Source organism: Mustela lutreola, chromosome 3 (assembly GCF_030435805.1).
Source record: "Mustela lutreola isolate mMusLut2 chromosome 3, mMusLut2.pri, whole genome shotgun sequence".
Taxonomy (NCBI): Eukaryota; Metazoa; Chordata; class Mammalia; order Carnivora; family Mustelidae; genus Mustela; species Mustela lutreola.
The window spans coordinates 145,221,372-145,242,150 of NC_081292.1; the positions used below are offsets into that span (position 1 = coordinate 145,221,372).

Here is a 20,779-nt window from a genome sequence, read left to right on the forward strand (position 1 = left end):
CTTAACATAAGTAATTTATCTAAAATTTCTAAGATTCAAAATAATTATCCTACAAGAACAATATTTATGGTATTTTACTAATATTAATAGTAATAATAATTTTAAGCTAAAAACAAAATATTAAAGACATAAAGCCCAAAGTTATTGAATCTTTTCATTTTTAGTTTTTAAAGAAAAGGGGGGAAATTGTTATAGGAGTCAATAATTTATTTCTTTAAAATTGTTCTTCAGAAATGAAATACTAATGGGACGCCTGGGTGGCTCAGTTGGTTAAGCAGCTGCCTTCGGCTCAGGTCATGATCCCAGCGTCCTGGGATCGAGTCCCACATCGGGCTCCTTGCCTCGTGGGGAGCCTGCCTCTCCCTCTGACTCTGCCTGCCACTCTGCCTGTGCGCTCGCTCTCGCTCTCTCTCTCTCTCTCTGACAAAAAAAAAAAAAAATCTAGAAATGAAATACTAATTTTGCTACAGGAAGTAATTACTAATGTATTGCTTACTCTAGTATATATAGAAGCATTTACTTCTTACCTAGTAAGAATATACCAGGAAAATTATAAAGAATGCTATACATTCTTACTTTCTCTGGACTCAAGATGCCCTTCTTTATGCACAGGGAAACAGAAAATGGATGCCCCTTTTAAATATAAGGATTCAAAAAGGGATAAAATTACTACACAGCCAATTTCTAAGCTACTCCTTGAGGACTACTCTGTCTCCTACTAATCTCTGCAACCTTGTCACACTGAATCAACAGAAAGGTCTCAACAGGTATATAATGAACTGAATATTTTTAATACTTTGGCTATTTCCTTCTCTCACCTTAGTGTCTATCCCTAAAAAAGAACTACAAAATTCTGACTTCATCTTTGTTGGAAGAAATGATCTTGGGCTTAGGCTACTTCTCTGGATTATCAGGTCCATTATAAGGACACTTTAGAGGATACAACAAGTGTCAACTGTGAATGGATTGGTTCAGTGATAATGCTTACACAAGGACTAGAGTTAAACAAAGGATTCTAAAAAGTAGTATTACATACGACAAAATACCCATGTATAGCCCTAAATTGAATTATAGTTCAAGTTGTCTTGTAGAGTAACCCTGAAGCATTTTTTCAATTAACCCTACCCTACCTCAGTCTCACAGTTCTCCTATTACTGAGTAATGTGGTCACACCACATCTCCTCAGGTCATGGGTCTAAAAATGTCACAATAAGGGCAAATGAGGGGCTCAGCCAGTTAAGCATCCAACTCTTGATTTCGACTCAGGTTATCGTGTCAGGGTCCTGAGATTTAGCCCTACATTTGGCTCTACGCTCAGCACAGGGTGTGCTTGTCCCTCTCCCTCTGCTCCTTCCCCTTCTTGCACTCACACACTCTCTCTCCAAAATAAATAAAATCTTTTTTTAAAAATGTAACAATAAGCAGGCCATCAATAAGCATGCCATATCTCTCTTGATTCTTCTTTAAAACATTCTGATTTTTTTTTAAAGATTTTATTTGACAGACAGAGATCACAAATAGGCAGAGAGGCAGGCAGGAGGGGGGGGGGAAGCAGGCTCCCTGCTGAGCAGAGAGCCTGATGCGGGGATCAATCCCAGGACCCTGGGATCATGACCTGAGCCAAAGGCAGAGGCTTTAACCCACTGAGCCACCCAGGTGCCCCTAAAACATTCTGATTTTAACAGGCTTGAATCAATACTTATTAGACACAACTTTAACCCAATTTTTCTGTTAATAATTAATAACCCATTATTTTTAGAATAACTTTTAGAATCTCCATTATTCTGGAGATACTACAAATTTAACTACAGAGAGCCAAAAGTTATATCCCAATTTCCTAACTCCCTTTCAGTTTGCCTTTGGTATAAATATAAGGATTTATATTTAAGATTTAACATTTAATAGCGATAAAAATATAAATGCAGGGGCGCCTGGGTGGCTCAGGCCAGGATCCTGGGATCAAGCCCCACATCAGGCTCTCTGCTCAGCAGATAGCCTGCTTCTCTCTCTCTCTCTCTGCCTGCTGCTCTGCCTACTTGTGATCCCTGTCTGTCAAATAAACAAATAAAAATCTTCAAAAATTAAAAAAAAATTTATATATAACTATACTATACATCTCAGTGGAAACTATTTATTCTTTATTTTCTAAATGTCAGAATTTTCTACTTATAAAACAGAAATATCTTCCTCCTGAATTAGATCATTCCCAGGATACAACAATGATTTTAAAAATAGAAATAAATAAATCTTGCAAAAACTGAGGTAAAATATATTCAAAGGCACACACTGACAGATTCAAAGCCAAAAAAATAAAATTAGGGCCCAAGTCAATCAGACGGACAAAATTATATTCTAATTTTGAATATAACCCAGAGCATATTACTGATGTCAGTTTAAGTCTTACAATTCATTTAGCACTAATATGATTGAAAATTTTATACTACCAAAAAAATAAATTAATTAAATCCTCAAAGATAAGTGTTTCTAAAAATATTTACAAAGTTAAAAAAACTTGTAGTATTAACCTTAGAACTCAGTTATGACTCTGCAAGTCTGCATTTGCCAAATGAAAGCCTGGAGCTACCATAATTATTATATATATATTATATATATTTGTGTGTGTATATATATATATTATATATATGTGTGTATATATATATAGAAAAAGGTATTCATTTTTTAAAATAAATAATCCAAATGAACCAGAGAAGCTACAGCAAATAGTAAAATAAAAATAACTGCAATTATGTATGATTCCATTTTTTCATTGCCAAAGAAAAAAAACCACAGTATCTTCACTGTTATTGTTCTTAAAATAAGTGATGTCATTTTCCCCAAGATATTTAAAACATGAGTGATGTGCTTTGTGTTATGCTATGGAGATGTGGTTAGAATGCTTCCATTAGTTATGTATAACCACATATTTGCCTTTAAAATCTGGATTTAAATTGTCATGATTTTTAGAAAGCCTAAACTACCTTAAGCCAAACTGTAAAAAGAGATTTTTGAGCAATCAGTATGTGGTACAAATGCATGAGTAACATAAAGATTTTCATTAGACAGCTGAGTCCAGAATCCATAACTCAGGAGCTCAATAATCTCAGCCATGTTAGCTGAAGCCCTATAGGCCTCCGTTTCTTCATCCTTAACATTTAGGTTTAGAGAAGAGACAGTGAATGTGGCACAGTGCCTCAACCTCTTGCCTATTATTATCTTTTATTTTCAGCTCACTTTCAAACCACTGAACCAAATTCTTACAAAAACTAAACCAATTCTTGGACTTCTGTTATCTTCAAAAACAACTACCACTTTTTGAAAACAGAGGTTCTACTAATTCAAAAAGCCATTTCTTCCATGCACATACTTAAAGAAAAATTGGTAACTGATCAAGTCTTAAATCTCTGTAGCACTTCTCACCAGTGGAGGAAAGAAGAGAATCTAATCTCAAATATGAAAAAAAATCAGGAATAAAATAAGCTTCAATTTTAAGTCTCCATAGAAAGTATCTTCACCCAACATTTGACCAGACTGTAGGAAAACAATGACCTCTCACACCATATCAAGTATTTTTTTAAGACATCTCTAAAACTGAAACTCAAGTATGTATCTAAGAGTCCACTTCAACTCAGATGTATGTCAAGGACTCAGGTAAACACACAGACAACTCTGGTAAGTCAAAGGCCAGGTCACCATATTAGTTCTCATTTCCTTCAGGCATCAAAATTTCCCTGCTAGGAAAGGAAGAAGGGGAACATGTGTACACATGTGCATCCTGGACCACAGATCAAATTTCATGCCCTTTGCTAGGGTGGAGCCAAGGGCAGGCCACCCCAAGATGGACTCCTTTGGTATGAAGATGAGGAGGTTTCTCAAAAAAATAAACACAGAAATACCATGTAATCCAGTAATTCCACTACTGGGTATTTAACCAAAGAAAACCAAAACACTAATTTGAAAAGATATAGGCACCCCTATGTTTACTGCAGCATTGTTTACAATGGCCAAGATATGGAAGTTTCCATCAACAGACAAATGGATAAGGAAAATGTGGTATATATACACAATGGAACATTAGGCACCCATAATGAAGGATGGGATTGTCATGAGACAACATGATGGACCTAGAGGATATGATGCTAAGTGAAATAAGTCAAACTGAGAAAGACAAATACCATATGATTCCACTCATAGGCGAAATCTAAAATAAATAAATATATATATATATGTAAATACATGTGTGTATACACACATACACACACACATGCAGAGCAGAATCAGAAGACCTATCAATACACAGAACAAACTGATGGTTGCCAGAACAGAACAGGTGGGGAGATAACCAAAAAAGGGTGAAGGAGAGAGGGAGATACTAGCCTGCAATTATGGAATCAGTAAGTCGCAGGAATAAAAAGCAGACCATAAGGAATACAGTTAGTGATCCTGCCATAGTGATGTTACAGGACAGATGGTAGCTACCTACACTTGTGAACATACCATAACGTAGAAACTTGTCAAATCACTAAGTTGTATACTTGAAACTAATGTAACTTTGTGTGTCAACTATATCAAACAAAAGCAATCAAAATCCAGCAAATTCAGGAAAACCTCTTTGCCTTCCCCATCAACAACTAAAAAGAATTTGGATAGAGGACCTGCTCCAGAAAGAGAGCTATCACCATAGATAACTACATTATGATATAAACTAAGTATGGTAGACAGGGAGGAACCTAGCAAGACCTGTGTCCCATTGTTTCTAAGAGGCCCAGCAAATATTTATTTATCAAATATTTACTCTTTCCCATCTTCCTGTGATTTGCATGTCTTCCCTTTGCAGTTCCAGACCCTTACCCATTTCTCCCTAGTTCAGAATCACCTATATACTTTATTTTGCCTGTTTTGGGAATTTCCACATCTGTGTGAATTCCCCATACATACACCATTAAATTTTATTTTCTCCTGTTAATCTGTTTACTGTCTTCTTAGTCTGGCTAGAAGGATCTTGAGCTGTCCCCAACACTAGGAGCCCCAAATTAAATGCAGCAGCATAACTAACTCTGAACAGACTTGCAAAATGAGCCTCAACTAAAACTGCCTGCTTGCTCCACCTTTCTAAGCAGTTGTAAATATTCCACGAGATACACTCAGCACCAGAAATAATAATTATCTTCATCAAAATAATAATTCAACATCTGGAGACTCTCTAACAGACAGACCATACTATCCCAGGATATAGACCATGTTAAGATTTGGAAATCCATGGCAAAAATCCAGAGCACAGGCTGTCAACGAGTAACAAGTACTCTAGAAAATTTTTTAGTAAGGGTCAAGAAAACAGTGATTAACAGCTTAGGTTCTGGTATTTGAATTAAGGATCTATTTCTCATTTAGTTGTGATCTCTAATATGCCTCCATTTCCTCATTCATAAAATAGTAATAACAGCAATAAAAATAATAACAATAATAATTACTGTTTTGTATGGTGACTTTAAGAATCAAATGAACCAACTTATGTGAAATACCTGGCACTATGTCTAGCATGTACAAAAAGATCAATAAATATTACTCATTATTATCACTAATCTAGTCCCTTACTACAGACGTACCTACTTCCTCCTTTGAGCAAACATATTGAGCCCTACCTGAACCGTTAAAAAAGTGCCACTCATTTTTATTCTCTCCCGCCTCCCACCTCCCTCTCTCACCATCTCTCCCATACTTATGTTTTTTCACTGTAGAAACTACATACCCCAGATTATAAAAAGATGTAACTCAATCTAAACTTTATACCAAAAACACTGGATCCAAATCAAGGAATCAGTGAAAAGATTCACTTTTTTAATGGCTCAAATATTATAATGCACATCTTATGAAACAAATAAATAGACAAAATTCTAATAGTAAGGGTTTCATTTGCTTTTGAGGTCCCCCACAATCACCCCCCTAACAATACTTTCTCCATCATTAGACAAATGTAAGAACATAACTCTCCCTTCAAAATGGCTAGCCCACTAAGTGTTCTTAATGATTAAACAGTTTTAGCTTTTTTTTTAAGTTTTCATTTAAATTCCAGTTAATTAACATACAGTGTCACATTAGTTTCAGGTATACAACAGAGTGATTTAACACTCCATAAATCACCTGGTACTCATCACAACAAGTGCACTCCTTACTCCCCCATCACCTGTTTAACCCATCCTCCCACCTACCTCCCCTCTGTTAACTATCAGTTTGTGTCTATAGTAAAAAATCTGTTTCTTGTTTTTCATTTTTAGCTTTTTACACAAGGAAAAAATTAAATATAAATACCTTTGGTGCTACTGCTTAGTTTGACCCTCTTTCTCTTGCCCAGACCTTGACTCCCATCCTGATCCTCCTGGAGGAAAACAAAATTAGTATCATACACAGTCCTATTCATGAAGTATACATTTCACATAAAGTAGAAATATGCTTACAAATTATGTTAAATATGTAACACAGGCATGCTTACATAGTATTAATCAACACATTTCACTTTTATGTATATACCATAATAAATTTTTTTATTTTAAAATTAGAATATATAATGAAAATCCTTAGTATTAAAATACAAGAACTCTTTTTTTTTTTTTAAGATTTTTTATTTATTAATTTGACAGAGAGAAATCACAAGTAGATGGAGAGGCAGCCAGAGAGAGAGAGAGGGAAGCAGGCTCCCTGCTGAGCAGAGGGCCCGATGCGGGACTCGATCCCAGGACCCTGAGATCATGACCCGAGCTGAAGGCAGTGGCTTAACCCACTGAGCCACCCAGGCGCCCAAAATACAAGAACTCTTAAATTTAATCTGCGCTTTTAATGAAAGACTTGTAAGACCCGAAAATGTCAAAATAAAAAATTTCCTATTAAAAAAACTTTCCTAACCTTATAAATGTAACATCAAATGCACAAAGAATATAAAGAGGAGGAGGAAAGCAGATTAGCACAGGAAGAAAGGAAAGCAAGGGAAGAGGGCTAAAACAATGAATAGAGAAAAGGTTTTGGAGGATCTGAGAGAAAAAATGAGTTCAAAAAATCAAATTCTGAAAAATAAATATAGGACATTAAAAGCTAAATTGACAGTTTAAAAAAAACTTTTTTTAAGTTACTTAGGGAAAAAAAATCCAAGAAGGAAATACAGGCATTTCTGCTTATATGTGATATATTCATTCCTAAAAAAACTCAAATGAAAAATAAGAAAGCCTATGGAGAAAAAAAGATGAGGGGCAGGGTGTATTCTAAACCTTTACAATCTATTCAAGTTTGTAACCAGAGAAGTAACAAAAGCAATAATCAGTCTCTGGGGATATCATTTGGATTCCCACACCAACATCATACAGTGGTTTGAGGCTGTCTCAGGGGATGTTAGCACAGCATCACAACAACAGAATGGGAATCTAGCCAGCTAAGAGAGCACAGAGGGAAAAGGAGCAGAGGAAGCAACAGCCTACTCCTCCTGCAACCAATGTGAAGCTAGAAGTGTGCCTCCTGGGGAGAGAGCCCTGGATGCAAGTGCTCATTTCTAAATTTCTTTAAATGTTGCTGAAAAGGTTCCTGCTGCCCTTGCAGCAGAATTCACGTTTTTTTCCCCTCCAGCTGAAGGACAGGATTCTACAACGCATTATCCTAGTTCTCCTGAACTAGGAAAGACTGCATAGGAATCCCAAACCTCCATGTAATACTGACATCTTTTTCCTATTTTCCAACATATATGAGCCAAATGATCTTATAAAGACATGTGGTAGTCTGCTGTACTAACAATGGTGTTGTGCTGGTGGTGGCAGTTCGAACTGTGGTACAAATTCCCAGGTACTTTCTCAATTACAGCCCACCAAATCTCCAAAGCAGAAAAGTAGTCAGTCTTGGCTTCATGCTGCTGTTTTATCAACTAGTATGGCTTTCTTGGCCTACACACCACAGCCTTAACTTCAGGTTTCTGGCAAACCTAGCATCCATCCTCAGGGCTTCGATTTTCCAAAGACACCATTTAGCTCTGTCAATTAGCATTTACCCAGCACTTCCGTATGCCCTCCCTGTGAATCCCGACCTCTGCCAGTCCTCTCTGACCACCTACCACCTGGCAGCAGTACTAACAGTCAAACTACACTCTCCTCCTCTTCTACCACCTTCACTTTCTCTTGGAGTAACTTGCCAAAATGAAATTTGGAGGCTTAAGAGACAAAAAGCAGACACAAGAATATAAAATCATGACACAGGGTCCAGAGGGCTCTAAAGTGTGAGATCTAGCTATCTATCAGCCATTTGTAAAACTGTTCTCCCAATCCTCAGAGAAAAGACAAATTTGAGGGGGGAAAAAATCTAAAACCCAGGCTAGGATTACTTCATAATTTCAAATACAAACTCCCTATAAAAAGAGCATCCTTGATCAAGCAATGGTCATGGCATAACAAAGTTCTATAAATTTCCCAACCTTACAGTATAAAAAACAAGTAAAATTAACCAAGCAAAGGAGAGGAAAGCCATTCCAAGAAAAGACAGCATGAACAAAACCACAATGATGAAATCTGGAAACAGACCAGTAAGTTTGGTTTCACATCATGGTACATTATCAAATACAGCTAGGAAGGGAGATACAAGGAAGGGAGGGAAAAATGCACACTCTTGCAATTTTTCTGAATGGCCATTTGTCAATACACATGTCAAAAGCCGCTAGGTATATTTATCATTGCAACGGAAGTTTTAGTTATAGGAATTTATCCTAAAGAAACAGATAAGTGAATAAGGACTAGATGAATAACTATTTATCATAATGTTACCTGTAACGCAAAATAAAAGAAACTTTGGCTTCCAACAGCAGGTGATTAGGTAAATAAATCAGAGCATACCTGAACTCTAAGGAAAACAATGCTAGAGATCTATTTTCATTGTGACCAGATATTTCTTCAAAAACCATTATTAAAAATTAAAAAGGCATGCTATATAGAATAGCATAAAGAGTATAAAACATTTAAGTACTGATAACATACACATATAAAACCTGTTAAAATATATTCCTTATGAAGTTCAAAACTGTCATTAGTGAGAAAAGCAGGCTATAGAGTAGTATGTATAGGATGAAACCATTAAACTATTAAAATATACTATATATAAAATCTGTTAGATTACAGATGTCTACAATTAGCCACCTCTAAATAATAGAGTAATATATAATTTTATATTTTTGTTAACATTTATTTTCTATTTATTCAACAATGAATATGGATTATAGTTTTAAGTTAATAAATAAATTTTAAATATGGTTCTAATTTCCAATCCTGTGACGATCTGCTCAAGATAACTGATTACTATGCTATCTATTACAAGTCCCACATTTTGTCTTGAGAAAAACAATACTTCTAACAACTGGAAGAATTCCCAAAGGTGGGAATTTCAGGATTAAGGAAGATGAAAATACAGTTATCATAACCACAGTGCCACACTCAACCCCAAATCCATGATAGTAAGTTTTAGCTCTTCCCTATTTATCCATGAAGAAGCAGCAGAGAAAGAACCCTGGGAAAAAAATCACAGTTCAATGGACAAGGAAGGAAGGAAATCAAGTACAACCTCTATCCAGAGAGCATTTGCGCAGCCCAGAAAAACACTTTTGAACTCTTAAATAATACCTGGGCAGGGAAATGACACCTTACCACATGTGTTTCAGGCACAAAAATATGTATAACGTCCAAAATGAGATAAGATCCCCAAAACCCATTCAAATTCCTAGCCTGTAAAATTTACAACCAAATTAACCTTTCTTATTTTATGAATTTACTGAGCAGATGAAAAAAAATGACCTCCATAAAAAGAAGTTGGTAAATTCACAGATGGTTAAAATAATACTCAAAGGCTGTTAATACAGAATATACAAGGCTAAAAGGAATATATAACATATCAGGTTATAAAAATAAAATCCAAAGATCTTGAAGATTAGAACAATAAAATGAAACACAGACTTAAGTAAGCCACTATAAGCTGAGACTGTTTACTTTAAATCAACTTTACAAGTATAAAGCAGAGAGGGACCTCTAGCTTGTCAACTGTTCAGTGTTGGAGGGATAGGAGGGTCAAAACCTAGGCATTTCATTTTTGACCACTGGGTTCCTGCCAACATCTAGCATAAATGCTAAAAGGCCTACAAAAAAAGAAAAAAAAAAAAAATGGACCTTAACCAACAGTATGCTTATCGAAAGAGAGCCCATGCCTGTGTATGGAATCAAATCACACACTGAAAGGGGAGTGAATAGATGAAAAAGGCATGTACAGCAGAAAATATTAAATCACTAAAGCTAAATATTTAAGGAGGTGTCTTATAGAAGTAAAAACAAAAACTTTTCAGGGACAACTGGGTGGCTCAGTCAGTTAAGCATCTGCCTTTGGCATAGGTCACAATCTCAGGGTCCTGAGATCAGCCCTGCATAGGGCTCCCTGCCCAGCAGGGAGTCTGCTTTTCCCTCTCCTCTGCCCTTTCCTGCTGTGCTCCCAATGGCATACCTGTGCACTCCAGCTCGCCTGCTCTCTCAAGTAAGTAAATAAATCTTTAAAAAAATAAAAATACTTCTAAAGGAAAAAAATAAGAAATGTGTGAAAATTACAATATTTAGCAAGTATTGAGAACATCCTTATATATAATAATTAGAGCTATCAAACAAAAGAACAAGTTGCCTCAGAAACTAAGTAAACTCCCTATCATTCCAAGTGTTTATGAAAAGGCTTACCAACTGTCAGGAATGTTGTAAAATCAATTCCTGCACTGGAAAAGCAATTCACTAGACATTTCTAAGCTCCTGCCTAAAGTTTCTATGATTCTCTACCTCATAACCATTAATGTAATTTTTTATGATTAGAATTAAGCCTTCTACCCCAAAATAAAACTAAATAATACTAATTTTTTTCTTTTACCTATTAATTTATGAAAAGCAACACTGTCTTTCAATTTCAATAATCCTGCTTTTGCCACACTTTGACAAATTAGTTTTAACTGCTCATCTGGATTCTGTCTTGAATAAAGGCAAGAGTATTGAAAGCATATTTACATAGTAACTTAAAGTATTTCTCAATTACCTAAAAGTATGCAAGAAAAAAAAAAGACTAGAAGTAAACACACAAAATTAATAAATCATGGTTATCTCTGGATGGTACAGCTGAAAATATTTACCATGTTTTCTTTTTATGCTTTTTACTACTTTTTAATTTTTGCACAATGGACATTCATAATTTTACAGTTTCACGGAGGGAAAAGTGTCTTAAATGCCTTCATCTGTATTAATAGCTAAGTACATCAATGTCACAGAAATTAATGATCTGGTCATTGCACACATACGGACATTGCTATGGTAATGGCGACAGTGAATATAATCTTAAAAAATTATCTTGATTTAAAAGATCCTATTCTCTCTGACAAACTCTAATTAGACCTATGTACATATAATACTACAGATAATCTTCTTTTGAACTGAATTATCTGATGGTTAAAATAAATCTAAACAAAAAATTAATATAAATGTAAATTTAAAAATACTTTATAAAGTCAAATGTGCTTGTTTTCTCTTCAGTTCCATATAACACAAACAACATTTTCTACTCCTATTTCATATGAGCTATACAAAAAAAGAATAAGAAGTAGTAGTATGAAGAATGTCATGTGTATAAATAGCCCTGCTGAGTACATAATGTTCTAGGGAGAGCAGAGACAAATTTCTGACACAACTTGTATGAATAAAATTAAGTCGACTGCAATATGTACCCTCATTCAATAAAACTCTTTACAAATAGAAATCTTGCTGCTGTTAATAGTTTCACATCTGTTCATTTTTAAAACAAAGGGGTAAGAACAGATTACCTCTGGGGTCTCTCCAATTCTAAATTCTTACATTTTTTTAATTGTTACAATCATTTCTCTACAGTAATAATGAAGATGTCACTGCCCTCTTCTCATCCTGTTTTTTTATATCAGTGTTAAATTACAAGAATGAAATCATGAAAAACATCTGCTCAATAATCCCATGGCCCTGTAGGGTAAGGGTATAGAAACTCTAAGCTTTAACCATATCCAGGTCTTCATTAAATTTCAAATATAAATACTAAAAAGCAAACATAACATTTTGGCCTATAGTTGCAGAAAAAAAATCAATATAGCTTTAAAAGCCTTAATGAATTTTAATTCATAATGGTATAAATTAATGGCATTAATAGCTTAATGGCATAAATGGGTTATTTGCTCAGGAACATGTGTATCTGGGTACTCTTCTTCTGTCATACTCTATTTATCTTATTCCTGCATTAGCTTTCTCCTTTACAGAGTTAAAAGGAGTTCACAAAGGTAAAGATCAACTTTAAAAATATGTATCTTACAATCTTAAATGTAAACTTTCATTTTCTTGATCTTCAATAGTAACTACCACACTTAAAGAAAACTCTATAATTTTAATTAAAATCCTACTATAGCCATTTCTGCTTACAGCATTATTTCACTGTCAGGTGACAGTTTTCCCAACAACAACAACAAAAAAAAGCACTGAGTAGATGGAAAAATCTATAATCAATTGTTGGTATGTTAGTTAGCTATAATCACTAGTCATTATTTTGGATAGCAAGTGAATTCAGGAAAAAAAAACAGCAAAGTCATATCTTAGAAGTTTTGAAACGTGTTTACAAATTCTTTGACACTCCTCCTTCTAGAGGTGGGATCTATGTCCCCTCCTACTGAATCTGGACCCACCTTGACAACTGCCAACTAATAAAATGCAGTCTGTTAGTGACACAATGTAACTTCCAAGGCCAGCTCAGAAAAGGCTGTCCAGCTTCTGCTCTCCAGCAGCTCAAATCTGGGAGAAGCCAGTAAATATGTAACAACTTGAGACCTCCACTCTGGAGAAGCCACCTGCAGGCACTCTGGTCAAAAGCCAGCTGAGCTCCTTGCAGACTGTAAGCAATCAACAACCAGTCCTGTCGGTAAGCCACCTTAAATCTCCACTTCAGCTGAGACTTAGAGGACTGCAGTGGCAGCCAGCAACTAATTAGAACTTCATGAGGAAACCCTAATGAGAAATGCCCAGCTGCGGGTCCCAAATTCCTGAGCCATAAAATTGTAAGGGGAAAAAAAAGGGTAATTTTAGGTCACAAAGTTTAGGACAAATGTGTTGTACTACAATAGTAATAAAAGAATCGGGGGCACCTGGGTGGCTCAGTGGGTTAAGCCTCTGCTTTCGGCTCAGGTCATGATCTCAGGGTCCTGGGATCAAGCCCCGCATCGGGCTCTCTGCTCAGCAGGGAGCCTGCATCCCCCCCCCTCTCTCTGCCTGCCTCTCTGCCTACCTGTGATCTTTCTCTCTATCAAATAAATAAAAATCTTTAAAAAAAAAAAAAAAAAGGATCGTTTATCCACTTCACAGAAAGAACTCTAAACCAACTAGATAAGAGACCTAGTGTCCACTTCCAACTCTACCAAAAACTAGTAAATGAAATTCACTAGCTTGAGTGAACCTGTTATTTCCATGGAATTCAGCTTCTTCATGTATAAGTTAGGCAAAATGAACTTTAAGTTCTCTTTTCGCTCTAGCATTAGTAATTTTTATAACTTTCAAATTGCTTCCTCCTGATTCTAATTTTTGTTTTTGTTGTATTATATGATTCTTCTATTACTAACTCAAGATTTGAAAATGTGTTCAGAACCAAAAAACAAGGGTACCTGGATGGTTCGGTCCATTAGGCATCTGCCTTTGACTCAGGTCATGATCCCAGGGTCCTGGGATTGACCCCACAGTCAGGGTCCCTGCTCAGCAGAGAGCCTGCCTCTCCCTTGCCCTCTTTCCCTCTGCCCACCACCCCTGGCTTGTGCCAGTGCAAGTGCTATCTCAAATAAGCAAGTAAAATCTTTAAAAATAAAAAAAGGCAAAGACCTTGTGGTACACACATCAATAAAACATTAATAAATATATGTTTGTATAAAAAATTATGATCATATCGAGTCCCGCATCAGGCTCCTTGCTCAGCAGGGAGCCTGCTTCTTCCTCTGCCTGCCGTTCCCTTACATGTGTGCTCTGACAAATAAATAAATTAATATCTTTTTTTTTAAGAATTTTTAAATAATTTTTAAATAAAAATTCTTTTTTTAAAGGTTTTATTTATTTATTTATTTGTCAGAGAGATAGAGAGAATACAGGCAGGCAGAGTGGCAGGCAGAGGCAGAGGGAGAAACAGGCTCCCTGTGGAGCAAGGAGCCTGATGTGGGATTCGATCCCAGGATGCTGGGATCATGACCCGAGCTGAAGGCAGCCGCTTAATCAACTAAGCCACCTAGGCATTCCAAATAAATAAAAATCTTTAAAAAAAAAACAAACAAACATGATCACAATCTTAAAATAGAAAATTTCCTCCCTTTATCATTAAAAACCCTTTAGGACTGGCCATAGGTAATTGGTCTTATTTTTATACTTTTCCATACTTTTCATTTTAAATATGTGTGTGATTTTATAATCAGAAAGAAATCAATCTATTAAAATATAAGATGTGCATACTTTGTGACCTAGCAGTTCCACATCTTAGAGAACTATTCGCACACCTGCAAGAAAAGAAATGTAAGCACTGTATCTTGTCATAAAAAACTGCAAATTAAGGACATGATTGGATAAGCTGTAGTTTAATTCATATTTCAGAATACTACATAGCAAATGAAAAGAAAAGAGTACTGACAAAGATGAATATGCACAGTACATTATGGAGTAAATGAAAGGACACAAACCGGCATAATATTTTTTATTTTTTCAAACACACACACACACACAATGCATTTCTATAAACACACAGTTATTAAACTCCATAGAAGAGGATCTGTCAAAGACATCCAAACTATTAACTGTAGTTACCCAAAGAAGAGCTGGTATTAGGAAGGGTAGAGAGGGGACTTTTATTTAATCTGAACTGTTTGGCAAAACAACTACAATCTGTTTGTGCATTACTTAGGTAATATTTCAATTAAATTTTTAAAAATGACCTTCACTGGGGCGCCTAGTGATTCAGTGGGTTAAAGTCTCTGCCTTTGGCTCAGGTCATGATCCAGGGTCCTAGGATGGAGAATGAGCCCGGCATCAAGCTCTTTGCTCAGCAGGGAGCCTGTTTCCTCCTCTCTCTGCCTGCCTCTCTGCCTACTTGTGATCTCTGTCAAATAAATAAATAAAATCTTTTTTTTTTTAATCAACTTCATTGTTTTAAAACATGCTTTAGTAAATTATTTCCTCTGTAAAGATGAGTAGAAATGTGTATATTATGACCCACAATAGCTAAAAATTCAAATACTTGAATCACTCCTCACATAAAAGTACTAGGACAAAAACATTTATCTAGAGTCTAATCTGTGTCTTATCTGTGGTACTTTATGTTATCGAATTTAATCCTAACAGAATTCTCATCACTTTTCCAAGAGAAAATGGATATTCAGAAGTTAAATGACTGGCAAAAAACAAAGTGATATAATTATGAGACAAAATTCAAACTGAGGTCTGTCCAACTTTAAAGCTCAAGCTTCTCTTAAAGAAAAACTAAAGTAGGGGTACTTGGGTGGTTCAGTCAGTTAAGCATCTGCCTTCAGCTCAGGTGCCCTGGGAGCAAGCCCCATGTCGAGCCATATGTTGAGCCCCCAGCTCAGTGAGGAGCCTATTTCTCCCTTTTCCTCTGCCCCCTCCCAATTCATGATCTCTGTCTCTCTCTCACTCTCTCTTGCTCTCTTTGTCTCTCTCAAATAAGTAAAATCTTAAAAAAATAAAATAGATATCTCTTCAATCCACTTCCAGCTAAACAACTCTACTTCAAATTCTCAAGTTTTCAAATGCCAAAATGACCCCATTTTTATCCCAACTAGAAAATATAATAAATATATAAACTATAAAAAGTACTTTTAAATAAATAAAATTTTGAGGATAGATGAAATGAATATTTGAATTTGTCACCACCCAGTTTTTAAGATGATAGTCACACTGAGGCATAATCATAATTAAGGGACAAATTATTATATAAAACATTATACACAAAAGTTGCTGAAACAAAGAATCCCAGAGGAATGAACAGACAGAACAGAAGAAAAGATATAAGGACAGATTAGAAGCAATGGTAATAAAGAAAGAAAAGCCATATTTCAAATCCTCTGATATCCACCCAGAAATTACTTCTCTCTCCAACAAACACAAAAGGATTTCCAGCTAGGAATGCTTGAGTGGTTCAGTCAGTTGAGTGTCCGACTCTTAGCTTTGGCTCAGGTCATGACCTCAAGGTCATGAGATCAAACCCACATCAGGCTCTGCACTCAGCATGAAGTCTGCTTGAGCTTCTCTCTCCCACTCCCTCTATCCCCTCCCCCCAGCTCACGCTCTAAATAAATAAATAAATACCATTTTCTTTAAAAAAAAGGATTTCCTTCTGGCACCCTACCATAAAATTCATGGCAACTTAAAAGGTAATTCAGAGTTTAGGCCAAGACAAAAATGACTGTTAGTTCTTTCCTAGACAGAGAAGAAAGTATCTATGTTGAATATCAGCTTTCTATATGCCCAGAAATCAGATTCAATTCATGAAAATAAAGTAGAATTCTTATTAGATCCATAATGCCATGTACGCTAAAACAGTATGAAAGTTCTAATGTATCATATAAACAAACATTAACTATAGACTTTTATTGTTCTAGATCATATCTAGATGTTTAGATTATCTTTAAAAATGTCCTGTAACATCACTAAACCATTTTATTATGAAATAATCTTCTACAGTTACTACTGATGATACATACAGGCCCCTTTCCTGTCGGCTGGCTTTAAACAAAAATGTGCTCATGTACCCACTTATATACAACTTCTAAGTCTTCATAGATCTCATCTTCTCGACAGGACATTCTGCTTCTCCACAAAATGCCCTTAAAGAAAGCAGAATAGAGGTGCCTAGATGGCTCAATCAGTAAAGCCACCCACTCTTAACTTTGGCTCAGGTCATGATCTCAGTGTCATAAGATCAAGTCCTACATTGGGCTCTGCACTGGGCATGGGGCCTGAGTAAGATTCTTTCGCCCTCTCCCTCTGTCCACATCCCCTCAGCTCACCTGCTCTCTCTCTCCTAAAAAAAAGAAATAATAAAGCAGAATAAGTCACTAAAAACACATGTCTAGCGGTCCCTGGGTGACTCAAGTCGGTTAAGCATTTGACTCTTGATTTCAGCTCAGGTCATGATGTCACAGTTGTGAGCTCAAGTTCTAAGTCAGGCTCAGTGGTTGGTGTGGAGTCTGCTTGAGACTCTCTCTCTCTCCCCCTTCTGCCCCTCCCCTGTTCTATCTCCCACTCCTTCTCTCTCAAAATATATTAAGTAAAATCTTCTTTTAAAAAAATGTCTAGGGGCACCCGGGTGGCTCAGTCAACTGGTTAAGTGTGCAGCTTTGATTTCGGCTCAACTCATGATCTCAGGGTCCTGGGATCAAAGCCCCATGTTAGTCTTCACCCTCAGTGGGGAGTCTGCTTGAGGATACTCTGCCCTTCCCCACACCCCCCATTCACACATGTGCACTCTAAAATAAATAAATAAATCTTAAAAAAATAAAGCAAAACTACATGCCTATTATCTAATCCCTTCTTATTTCTTCTTTCTTTGACATATGAAGAATTAGTATTCTTACCTCCATCACTCCCCTCCCCTAGCTTCGAAATGGAATACTATTTTAGTTCAAATGAATAATGTTTATATGTATTTTTTAAAGTCTATTTGATTTTTTAACTACCAGTAATTTTTTTCCCATTTGTCATTCTAGCAAAATTGTTTGTAACTCTTTGAAGTTAAAAAAAGCAAAAGTTGGGTGCCTGGGTGGCTCGGTGGGCTAAAGCCTCTGCCTTCGGCTCAGGTCATGATCCCAGGATCCTGGGATTGAGCCCCGCATCAGGCTCTGCTCAGCGGGGAGCCTACTTCCCTTCCTCTCTCTCTGCCTACTTGTGATCTCTGTCAAATAAAAAAAAAAAAGAAAAAGAAAAAAAAGAAAAAGTTTTAGCTAACCATTTACAGTATTTTTAAATGATTTTTAAAAATTAATTTTTTAAAGATTTTATTTATTTATTTGACAGAGAGAGATCACAAGCAGGCAGAGAGGCAGGCAGAGAGAGAAGAGGAAGCAGGCTCCCTGCTGAGCAGAGAGCCCGATGCGGGGCTCGATCCCAGAACTCTGAGATCATGACCTGAGCTGAAGGCAGTGGCTCAACCCACTGAGCCACCCAGGTGCCCCTAAAAATTAAATTTTTTAAAAGATTTTATTTTATTTTACAGACACATATTTAGTGCTTACAATATGCTAGACACTAAGCTCTCAGTGCTTTCATATATGAACTCATTCAATCCTCACAATAACCCCAGGCAAAAATATTTTTATTACTTCCATTTTGCAGAAGAGGAAATTTAGGCATGGAGAAGTTAAGACACTTGCCCCAAATCACACTACTAATTGGTACAGGAGCCAGTTTCAAACCCAGGCACTCAAATTCCAGGGTCAAACTTGTAAACAGCATATGAAACTTCCTCTCCAATTTGTTGAAAACTCTTTAAAACTGTGTGTCCAATAAGAGACTCCAGAAAATGTTGCATTTTGTGGGAGCCTTTTTAGAGGGAGAAAAATACTACTAGGAAGTTTAAATGATAAGGCATTAAGTCAATTATGAGACACCAATAACAAAAATCATTATTTTCCAAAAGAGGATATCTTGCTTACTTCATGTGATAGTATCAAATTAAAATGGTTTTTCAAAGAAAAAGTTACATTAAAATAGTATATTTAAATATAATACAATTTGGTTTTTTAAATTTTTAATCACTAAATTTGACCAAAAAAAGGAATCTACACTTCATAAGATGTAAAAAAAAAAAAAAAAAAAAAAATTTTACACAGATGTAAAAAAAAAAAATTCTCCCTTATAAATTGTATGCTAATAAAATATAAGAATGCTATAAAGGATTTATCAGAAGTATTTAATAAACACTATTATTTGGCTAATAAATACTATAAAAGTTAAAATTTCAAACTGACAGTCTATTTCCCAGTACACTGCTTTTTTAAATAAGGTATAACATATAAGGTGTAACTTATGAAATTAGAAAAGCAGTTACCTTTTATATTCTTTTAATACATTGTTGCAGACTTAGCTAAATTTCTTAAAACAATTTCCTTATATATTTGACAGTTTGGGTCAATTTAGGGATATCTGCCTAAGGAAAGATCTCTATCTCTTTCTATCTCCCATTTCTAAACTGTGAAGAAAGAGATAAATTATAAAGAAGTAAAAATCTAATAACTATAATCTTGGCTAACTTATTCCACTCTAGGCTTCCGTGTCCACAAAATGAGGAATTTAAGCTAGATAATATCCACAATTCTGTATAGTTCTATAACTTTAAATTCTATTTTCAATTAGTTTTAAATCTCACCTCATCTGAAGAATCTAGTTGTCCCAATGTTCCTGTTGCACCTGCAAAACCTTTGGAGAAGAAAAAGTTTACTTCATAATTGTTACATATTGCGTCACTTTAAAATTATTTTGACACATAAACAAAAAGCCAAGTTTTATTACCTTAAGACATCTCATTCTAATATATATCTTGGCAGAGGTTCAACATTTATCTTTAATAAATTCAGGTCTAACAGATTTACACTTCAAAGAAAATCTCTAGTTATTATCCACATTTAATCATCACAAATGGTTTTTCAGAAGGATCTCTTTCTTCTTAGTTTTAAACCATGGTTTATTAAAATATTGAAATACAAAAGTTTTGAGCTATTGTTTAATAGCAATGCTTTTCATGAGTTAGAAACAGAACCTTAATAAGCTAACCAAACTCCATTTAAGAAAAATGCTAATATATTCTTTCTTGCTTCTATATTTTTACTACTTTCCTTAAAGAGAATGACATATTATATAATTTCTTTAATAATTAGTCAAGTTTGAGGGTCTTTTTGTTTCAATACAGAAAAGTTATCACTGTTCCAATTAAACTGACAAACCTTGAACTGCCAGAGTGCTAGTGCCAGCTGACTGCTCCTGTATACCATATACAAGCTTATCCTCAGGATATGTAAGTCCAGAGCTCTTCAAAGCTATAAGGTACTTTTCATGACTTTTCTTTGCACAAGCATTTTCTCCAAGACCTAATATTTAAAACAAACTTAAAATCAGAAAAAATATTCTATTCAAAATATAAATAAACCAATCTCAGCAATTAATACAGAACATATATAAAATAGCTAAATATTATAATGGCAGGAGAACCCTAGAATGAATATAAAACAGCTTCACACAATATTGCAGAGCATGTTTATAATGAATAATAAAATCTACTATGAAACTGAATATCTAAAATATGGCAGATTACCTGCAAGTCACAGGAGGTGCAAAGATTAACAAGGGTATATTATTTCCTGCCTTCAAGAAACTTGAAAAATCATGGTAGAGAAAGGTAAATAGTATGGTAAGTGACAATTGTATAGCAGACTTCCACCATGTGGTTTGACAATCTGATCTCATAATACCGTGCAGCTAGATCCAAAGCAAAATACTTAGGAAACGCTTCCTGGATAAAATAATGTCTGAGTGGAATTTTCAAATATTATAACTGAGATTACTCCTAATTCCCACGTTATCAAACTGTCCATCATATTTAAAGAATTAAATATAATTTCTACAGAAATATCAGCAAAAACTTATTCTAAAAAAAAGTATTAAAAAGCTTAGGTTCTATAATTACATAATCCTAG

The 20,779-nt window shown here is 35.3% G+C and overlaps 1 protein-coding gene across 6 annotated transcripts in view; it reads right to left on the reverse strand.

Moving 5' to 3' along the window:
* UBR3 (ubiquitin protein ligase E3 component n-recognin 3) overlaps positions 1-20,779 on the reverse strand; it is a 239,426-nt gene that overhangs the window by 181,359 nt on the left and 37,288 nt on the right. For all 6 annotated transcript variants that reach the window (XM_059167078.1, XM_059167073.1, XM_059167076.1 and 3 more), the window contains exons 4-6: positions 20,030-20,173; positions 19,456-19,505; positions 6,307-6,373 (exon numbers count right to left, since the gene is read on the reverse strand). In XM_059167078.1, coding sequence (XP_059023061.1) covers positions 6,307-6,373; positions 19,456-19,505; positions 20,030-20,173 — 261 coding nt within the window. The remainder of the gene's footprint in view (positions 1-6,306; positions 6,374-19,455; positions 19,506-20,029; positions 20,174-20,779) is intronic.